Genomic DNA, 9,003 nt, shown 5'->3' on the forward strand with positions numbered 1-9,003 from the left:
GATGACGCGCGGTGCGCGCGCGGGCGCGGCGCGGGGGCGCGTGGGGCGAGCGCACGACGGGGATGACGCGAATGGGACGCGTGGGGCGGCGGCGGACGACGGCGACGACGACGCGCGCGGGGACGATGGACGCCACGCGCGGGCGTCGACGGACGCGATTGAAGTCTCGGACGCGACGGGTGCGGACGGGGAGGAAGAGGAGTACGAGGAATACGAGGAAGAGGTGGATTACGAGTTTGACGATTACGTCGGCGACGCGAAGGCGGCGGCGGCGCGGTTACGACCGGATTTTACCTGGGACGCGTGCGAGCGCTCGGTGCGTCGAGCGGTGGAGGGGGGCGGGGTGGAGTATGCGGCGGTGGGACGGGGGGCGGTGGACGCGCACTCGGCGGTGGGGACGATTGTAGCCTTGGCGTCGTTTTGGAGCGCGCGGGCGATTCGGATGGAACTCGAAAAGCGGGAGAAAACGACATCGGTCGTCGGTGGGGGGCGGGAGATGTCCGAGGAAGAGCGGATGCGAGAGCTGGAGCTGCGACGCGAACGGCTGGCGCGCGAGGCGGAGGCGGAGCGCGAGCGGCGGGCGACGCGAGACGCCGAGGAGGCGGCGGAGCGCGAGAGGCGGGAAGAGGCGGCGCGATTACGAGCGGAGGCCGAGGCCCAGGCGGCGGCGGAGGAAGAGAAACGGCGGGAGAAGATGCGCGCGGAGTTGAGACGAAAGAACGCCGAGGAGAAGGAGCGACTGGAGGCGCGGCTCAAAGCCGAGGCCGAGGCCAAGGCGGCGCAGTTCGCAGCCGAGCAGGCTGAGCGCGAGAAGAAGCGACTCGAGAGAGAAAAGGCTGAGGCTGAAGAGATGGCGCGGCGTCAGGCGGTGTGCGACGAGCGCGGAGAGATGGAGTTTACGGTGAGCGCTGACACGGAGGTGGTGATGAAGCGCGACAACGCGAGCGCCCCGGTGGAGGTCATCGTCACCGCGCGCGTCGGTATCTCCGCCGGTTCCACCGAGAGTGCGTCATTCAGGAGCGCAGAAGAGGCTCGTGTCGCCGCTCTCCCGCTGTGCTCCACGGTCGCTTCACAAGCCATGATTGCCTACTCATCGGACGCGCGTCTGCAGGACATGATGGGAAACGGACCGCTAAGCAAACTCCCTGGGATGGATGACTTGGAATTCGAGCACTGGACTCGTGTGATGCAGGCGCGATTGGATAGTGAGATGCGTACCGCGATCGTCCGGAACGGCGCCGCTCTCGAGGTGAAGCTGCGCGAGCAAAAGAAGGGTGGATCGGAGAAGAGCAAAGCGACGACGAGATTCAAGCGACGATGCCTTCCGGCAGAGGACGAGGAGAACATCGTGCGAAGGATGGAATTGGCCGTGGACGCCGTGGCGGGTGAAATCATAGAAGAGTTCGAGGCCCCGGCGGGTGGATGCGAGACGGCGGCGGAGATTCTCGCGGAGATTGAATTCTACGAGCTTGGACAGCTCCACGGCTTGCACCCGTCAATCGTCTTTCCGGCGGAGCACCCAAAGACGGGCCTATCAGGCGAACTCATGGCGTCCATGTTGACGCTGTCGCACTTCATCAAGCGTGCGAATCGCGCGTTCGAAGACGACCCGCGAGTGAGCGAGCGAGCGAGGCAGCTCGCCGCAACGCTCGTGGGGAAATCGGCGAGCAAGCAAGGGTCGTGGCGAGCGATGTACCTGGACGGGTTCACGGGCGATACGCTCACTGCGGCTTCCGCGATGGCTGACACGGTACTTCCCGAAGACGACGCCATTCGCGCATTCCTCAATGGCGCTGTCGAGGAGCAGCGAAGAAGACTCGCCGGTGAGGAGCGCGAGTACGAGGAGGAGTGGCCTGACGCTGAGAAGGTTCGTAAGATGCGCCTGGCGGAGATGCGAGAAAATCAACCCATCACCGAGCGTCTATACGCCCTTCGCACGGCGGCGTTACAGTTGGCGCAATCCGGATCGAAGGACCAGGCGCGTAAGATGCTTGAGGAGGCGTGCGAGCTCCGAAAGAATGATGTGAAAAAGAACAACAAGGATCCGGAGAACACCGCGGAGACACTCCCAGAGCTCATCGCCCTGTTGCACGTGCTGGAGACCAGAGAGGCGTGGATGGACGATTGCCGCACGTGCAGACGCGAGGTCCTGCGATGTGTTCGCGTCGCTGTGGACGAAATCGCGAACGAAGGCGATATCGTCGCTGCGGCCGCCCTCCTTGAAAGCGCCTTACACGAGTACGAGCCGTTCCTTGGCGCCGAAGACGAGTGCATGCTCGAGTACCGCGCGATAGAAGAAGCTCTCTGGCTCCGCGCCGACGTCGACGTCGAGGAGCGCGAAGACGCCGTGGCTCAAATAGCCGGCACTGTCGGGGCAATCGCAATGATTACCGATAGGTACAGCAAGGAGATCGAGTCCAGGCGTCGTCCGTAAGCAGTTTCAACACATTTCAATTCTTTTACAACATTTCAATTCTCGCCTTTTAACGAAAACATCCTCGACAGACTTCGATTGAGCTCGGTGAACGCGTTCGTCGTGGCTTCTCCCACTGCAACGGCTGCACGCTTCGTCGACTCGGTCGCGGCGACGAGGCCCTTCTTCGCCGTCTCGTCCCAAGATTCCGGTGGTGTCTCAGAGGCCTCTTCCAGCTCGAGCGCTGCTTCGCGAGCGATTTGCTCCGCCGCCGCTATGGATTCCGGAAGTGCGTTCGTCATCGCCGTCGTCGCAGCGCGAACCGTGAGATAGCTAGACACCGCAGGAACAAGCTCACAGAGCAACACGGGTAAGTTGCTCGCCGTGAACACACCTGTAGACATGCGCTTGTAAATCGCCACCGGCAGCGATCGAGCAAACGCGCGCTCGGCGGCTCGATTTGCCTCGCCAGGAGTTCCTCCAGAATCACGAACGAGCTCGCGTACGCGCGCAGCACTCATCGCCGCGTCGCGCTGAGCGCTTCGAGACGCATGAGACCCCGATTCCAAGACGGAACGAACGGCGGCGTTGGTGCGCTCGCGCACATCCTCACCCAGTCGGTACATTTTGTCGTTAAGGACCTCGCTCAATGATTTCTTCTGCTCATCCCCGCTCTCGTCCATGGTACCGATCTGGGCGCCGCAAAACGCATCGCTGCTCTCCAAATCTTCCATCAAGTCTTCTAAATCTAACTCCTCAACCGTCAGACGCTCGGCCATTATTTTCGAAGCGTTTGCGCCAAAAAAGTACAAGAGCGACGACGCAACAAGAGAAGGTCTCAAATCCGCGAGCTGATCGTTCGGTTCGCCCATGATGACCATTGCAAAGCACAGGCGCATACGAATCGTAAAATACATCACGAGCGCCGGGAGCGACGTGAGTGGTGCGGCGAGGGGGCCTCCCAGAGATAAAATGGTGCCCGCAGCGAAGGATTTCGTGCTATCCGCATAAATCATCGACTTCAGCTTTGAAACCTCCAGGTCGGGGTTGTACTCTCGATGGTACTCAGCCAACTCTCGAGCGCTGAGAACTGAGACCGGTGCGAACGCAGAGGGCACGCCCGCAACGGTGCCGGAGATGATTTTCCCGAGCATGGCATCCGCCCGAGCTTTACCACCCGACGAATCAAACTCCGCCGACTCGCCAACGACTGCGTCCCAAAATGTCACAATGTCACGAAGTGGCTGATACTGCTCTAAAATCTCCTCGCATCTCTTACGAACGATATCTTGCAACCTTTTTGCCAGCTTTTGCACCCACTTTCGCTCCTCCATCGATGCCTCAGCCCACGCGAGCGCCGCGACTTCCTCAAGCGTCGACTGCGCCGCGTCCGATCCAATCAACCGACACGTCTCCACACTGGATACATCAGCGACGCCCACGCCACGAATCGAACCATGGATCTCGTCGCCGCCCTCGCCCTCGCCCTCGATCAAAATGAACACGTTCTCCCCGCCCACATCCTTCACCGCCCGCTGAGCGACGTCGCGCGCGTCTCCCGCGTCGTCTCCGCACACGACCACGACCACGTCCGCGCCATCGAACGCCCGCTCGGACGTCACAATCACCTCGGTTCCGCTCGGGAGCCCGTCCACGAGCGCGCACCCGGGTCCTGGGTTCATCGGTCGAAGGTCGATGCACGTCGCGCGCGTTGCGCGTCCGCTCGCTCGCAGCGCGTTCGCGAGTGCGTCCACCGCGAGCGACGCGCCCGCGCTCTCCCTCGGTAGTACCGTCCGAGCGAGTGATATTGTCGATTTGACGTCTTCGTGGATCGCTCGAACGGCGTCCTGCGCGCGTGAATCGAGATGTTTGTCAGTTGATGGATTAATCATGATTCGTCAGGCGAAGACATTCAGCGTAAGAGCGCACGCACAGTTCGAACGACGTCGTTTAAGACATCGGACCAATCCCCGAGCTCTCGCCGGTCGAACGCGAGCTCCGGATCGTCGTCGTCGGTGGACATTACGGAGTCGCGATGTGAGGCGGTTGGCGGCGGTTGCGGTTTTAATAACAGAGGACTACGCGAGCTCGAAAGCCTCCTGGAGGTTGCGCTCGCCGCGATTCTTCGCCTTGGGCGGGGTTGGGAGAATGAATTCATCTGCGTCGGCGCTGAGGTTGGAAGAGACGCGGAAATCGCGGAATCGTTCAGGAGTGTCGATCTCCGCCGCCATTGCTTTCATGGTCGGGGAAATCTCCGGAAGGCCGGAGAGGTCGACGTCGTCGATTTGATCGAGCGAGACGTCGTTTGTGTCTACTGTTGCGCCGTCATGTTCGCCCGCGACGAGATTGGCGATCTGTTCGTCCTCCTCCGCCTCAAACTCGGCCAGGATGGCGTCCATGTCCGCGCCGGTCTCTGCGAGCATGTCGCGGAGCTTTTCGACGCGTCTACCCTCTTGGCCGAGACATACGAGGAGATCGGCGAGCTCTTCCTGGGCCTCGGCGCTTCCCGCAGCGTAACCCTCCTGGTATCCTTGCTCTTTACCGCGCTCGAACGCCTCGTTGACGGCTTCTGCACTCGCGGCCTCTGGCGCGCGACTCGCAAGCTCCACCTCAAGAGTCTCAACCTTCGCGCACAATTCCGTCTCCCTCCTAAGCGCTTGAGCTAATTCGTCGGCAACGGCGTCACGATTGAGTTTTACGTCCTCCAACTCCGTCGTCGTCGCCTCGATCGTCGAGCGCAGCTCCTGCACCTCGGCGTCGTGCGTCGCTCGCTCAATCCAGTTCTCGTCGTCATCACCGCCATCCCAGTACCATTCGTTCTTGTTCTCGTCCCATTTCCAGCGTGGATCGTAATCGTAGTCTTCATGACCCTCGTATCCTTCCCAAGAAGCCTGCGCTTCGCCCGCGGCGTCGGCGTGGGCCTCCTCACTCGACGGCTCAGGAGCCGAGATATGTTGTGTCTCCACCGCTTCAGGCGCCCCAACCTCTTCCTCGACCGGATACGGCGCGGCGGCAGCTTCGTGCTGAAGCCAATCTTGTGTTTGCGACTCCCAAAGTGCGCCTGCGCTCTCGGCTTGGGCGTCCCATCGCACACCTTGGTCTTGGTCAGTGGCTTGTTCAGTCACCCAGTCGTTCGCGCCGCCGTCGGTTTGATCGATCGCCCAATCGCTCGCGACACCCGCGCCGGTTTGTTCGCTCGCCCAGTCACTCGCACCGCCGCCGAACGCGTCCAAGGCCTCGCTCTCTGGATAAGGCGTCTCCGCGGGCGCGGATGACTCCGCCTCTACAGCGGGCTCTGACGTTCGCGCAGGTTGTTCCAGCGCGTCGACCGCAGAAATGATCGGCGCAACGTTTTCGCTCTTCATTTCCTCTTCGGTCGCGCTCGCAGTCGGTCTTAACAGTTCCAACGGCGCCTCGTGCGCGTCAACCTCGCGTTCCTCCGCCGGCGGCGGCGCCGGGACAAAAAAGGACATCCCCGGCGCCGGCGCACCTCCGAATCCTGCCCCGATCGGCGCCGCGCTCGGAACAAACGCACTCACGGGCGCGCTCACAGCCGGCCCGCTCGTCGTTCCACCGTCTCGCGCGAATACATCCACGTATCGCTGTCGCGGCGGTCCGCCGCCCACTCTCGGCGACCCGCTCTGCGACCCGACACCCACCCCACCGGTCGTCTCCGGTCCTCCGAATGTATTCCCCGGCGGCCCTGTCGTCGTCGGAATCGGTGCCATAGGCGGCGCCATAGGCGGCGCCTGCGATGCCGTTCCGCTCGCCGAGTCGCCACCCGTCCCGCTCGCGCCGCTCCTGTCCACCCACGTCTTCGTCGCCTCGTCGAAGTAAAACGACGATTCCATCCCGAGCTTCGCTTTGGTCACCTTCTTTCCGCCCTACATGACGTCACGAACGGTACGAATCGGCGTCAGTCGTCGAGAGCGCGCCGGCGTCCGAGCGAGATCAAATTTTGATTTTCAATCGAAAGGAAAAACTGTCGAGACAAACGCGTCGCGCGCGCTCGTTTCGCGTCACGTCGAGGCGAGAACGACACGCACGAATCCGAAACGTGCGAAGACGCCTTTTGTTTCATTTTCGTCCGCCATGGTTGACGATGACGAGGATGGGGTCGTCGAGATGTGGAGATTGCAGTACTCTTGCGCGAGAGTGACTCGATGACTCGGTTCGGCGGAGCGTCGATTGAGCGGAGTGAAAGATGCGTTAACGCTAATGGTTCGAATGACAACATGAGCTGAGATACTACTAGACCCCTTCGAACGTGATCGAGGAGCGGTTGAGAAAGAATGTGGAGGCTTCAGGCTGCGGCTCTAAATCTACGAAACAGAGACGACTGTTCGATGCGCAAGGTGTCTTGCGACTTAATCGGTGCCCTCGTACTCGCGCATCTTGGCGATACGCTCGTCTTCCTCCGCCATGGCCTCGGCTTCGGCGCACATGCGCTCGATCTCCTCGGCGGTGAGACGGCCTCGGTCGTGCTGAAGGCTGACGTTGGCCTCGACGCCGGTAACGCGATCCTTGGCGGTAACCGTGAGCAAACCGTTGGTGTTGACCTCGAAGGTGACATCAATCTTCGGCTCACCAGCGGAGGCGCGCTCGATGCCGGAGATTTGGAACTCGCCGAGCAAGTGGTTACCGTCGGTGTTTTGGCGCTCACCCTCGAAGATGCGCACATCGATCTCGTCTTGGTTGTCGTAGACGGTCGTGAATTCGCTCTTCTTCTTGCACGGAATGGAGGTGTTACGCGGAACAACCTTGGCGAACTGGCGACCTTCGCACTCAACGCCGAGGGACAGCGGGACGACATCCATAAGGAGGACGCGAGAGGTTTGCTTGTCGCGGACACCCGCGAGGATGGCACCTTGCACCGCGGCACCGTAGGCAACAGCCTCATCCGGGTGGACGGACTTGTTGAGCGGCTTGCCGTCGAAGTATTCGGTGAGGATCTCTTGCACGCGCGGGACGCGGGTAGAACCACCGACGAGGACAATTTCGTTGACCTCTTCCTTCTTTCTGCTGGCGTCGGAGAGCACGCGCTTGACGGCGTCCATGCATCGCTGGAACGTCGGCTCGTTCACCTTGTTGAACTCTTCGCGAGAAACCTTGAGGTTGATCTCGTGTTCGCCAATGAAGCACTCAATGTTCGCGTGGTTGGCGACGGACAATTCACGCTTGGCCTTCTCGCACGCCGTGCGCAACTTGCGGAGCGACTTGGCGTCGCCGGCAAAAATGTCGGAGCCCTTCTGCTTCTCGATTTCCTTTTGCGCGTACGCCGCAAGAGCAGTGTCGAAATCTTCACCCCCCAAGTGCGTGTCACCAGCGGTGGAGAGCACCTCGAACACGCCGTCTTGCAACGCCAAGAGAGAAACATCGAAGGTACCACCACCGAGATCGAAGACCAAGATGCACTGGCTCTTGATGACTTCGCCATCCGCGCCTTCGCGGCGGTCGAGGCCGTACGCGAGCGCCGCGGCGGTCGGTTCGTTGATGATACGCAAGACGTCGAGGCCAGCGATGGCACCGGCATCCTTGGTTTGGCGACGCTGGGCATCGTTGAAATACGCCGGGACAGTGACGACAGCCTTGGTGATCGGCACACCGAGTTGCGCCTCGGCGGTGGCCTTCATCTTTTGCAAAACCATGGCGGAGATTTGCTCCGGGGCAAACTCCTTCGTTTCGCCGCCGACTTCGACGGAGATGACCGGCTTGCCGCCTTCGCCTTCCTTGACGTCGAACGGCATGAGCGCGATGTCGTCGGCGCACTCGCTGTATTGGCGACCGATGATGCGCTTGATGTTGAAGAGCGTGTTCTTCGGGTTGACGGCGGCTTGGCGCTTCGCCGTGTCACCGATGAGACGACCTTGCTCCGTGAACGCGACCCAGGACGGGGTCGTGCGGTCACCTTCAGCGTTCGTCAAAACGTGCGCTTCACCGTTTCTCCACACGGACACGCAAGAGTACGTCGTACCGAGATCGATACCGATGACGTATTCGTCGAGCGTGACGTTATCCATTTGCGCCGCCAACTTGGCCGCCTCAACCTTTTCCTTTTGCGCAATCTTCGCCTCACCCAAGCCTTCCAAGAGGTTGTTGTTCTTCGGATCGACAGCCAAACCCCGCTCGTACGCCGAGATGGCGTCGTGCAAGAAACCAGCCTTGAAGAGAGCGAAACCGAGACGAGAGTAGCCCTTGGCGAAATCCGGGCGAAGCTCGATGCATCGTCGCGCGTCCGCGCACGCCTTGGAGTATTGGTCCAAGTTGGCGTAGCACGCGGAGCGGTTGGAGTAGAACACGTGGTCATACGGGTCGCACTCGATCGCCTTGGTGAACTCCGCGGTGGCGGCGTAGTATCGCGCGGCGGCGAACGAGTTGTTACCCGCCGCCTTGTGCTTCGCCGCCTCAGCCTTCATCGCCGGCGTCACCTACGTTTCGCGAACGCTCGAGACGAACCGTCAGTCACGCGTCCACCACCGCGCATCGCATCAAAAATCCCACCACACCCATCACCACCGTCCACGAACCGACCGCCCGAGACGTCACGCGACCGCGCCATCGACCCGTCTCCGTCCCGCGTCGCCGCCGCG

General features: G+C 61.5%; 4 protein-coding genes across 4 annotated transcripts; 1 reads left to right on the top strand and 3 right to left on the bottom strand.

Moving 5' to 3' along the window:
- Nucleotide 1: 1 nt before the first annotated feature.
- OT_ostta06g00830 (unnamed product) lies at nucleotides 2–2,434 on the top strand (the record flags this gene model as incomplete). The annotated part of the gene is made up of 1 exon (XM_022983952.1): nucleotides 2–2,434. The coding sequence occupies one exon, from the start codon at nucleotides 2–4 to the stop codon at nucleotides 2,432–2,434; it is 2,433 nt and encodes an 810-aa protein (XP_022839161.1).
- Nucleotides 2,435–2,469: 35 nt separating this feature from the next.
- OT_ostta06g00840 (unnamed product) lies at nucleotides 2,470–4,436 on the bottom strand (the record flags this gene model as incomplete). Its single annotated transcript, XM_022983954.1, has 2 exons — nucleotides 2,470–4,260; nucleotides 4,341–4,436. The coding sequence occupies 2 exons, from the start codon at nucleotides 4,434–4,436 to the stop codon at nucleotides 2,470–2,472; spliced, it is 1,887 nt and encodes a 628-aa protein (XP_022839162.1).
- Nucleotides 4,437–4,491: 55 nt separating this feature from the next.
- OT_ostta06g00850 (Uso1/p115-like vesicle tethering protein,C-terminal) lies at nucleotides 4,492–6,507 on the bottom strand (the record flags this gene model as incomplete). Its single annotated transcript, XM_003079656.1, has 2 exons — nucleotides 4,492–6,297; nucleotides 6,460–6,507. The coding sequence occupies 2 exons, from the start codon at nucleotides 6,505–6,507 to the stop codon at nucleotides 4,492–4,494; spliced, it is 1,854 nt and encodes a 617-aa protein (XP_003079704.1).
- A 273-nt stretch (nucleotides 6,508–6,780) lies between these two features.
- On the bottom strand, nucleotides 6,781–8,829 carry OT_ostta06g00860 (Tetratricopeptide repeat; the record flags this gene model as incomplete). The annotated part of the gene is made up of 1 exon (XM_022983955.1): nucleotides 6,781–8,829. The coding sequence occupies one exon, from the start codon at nucleotides 8,827–8,829 to the stop codon at nucleotides 6,781–6,783; it is 2,049 nt and encodes a 682-aa protein (XP_022839163.1).
- Nucleotides 8,830–9,003: the final 174 nt, after the last annotated feature.

Source organism: Ostreococcus tauri (assembly GCF_000214015.3).
Source record: "Ostreococcus tauri WGS project CAID00000000 data, contig chromosome 06, whole genome shotgun sequence".
In the NCBI taxonomy this organism is placed as follows: domain Eukaryota; kingdom Viridiplantae; phylum Chlorophyta; class Mamiellophyceae; order Mamiellales; family Bathycoccaceae; genus Ostreococcus; species Ostreococcus tauri.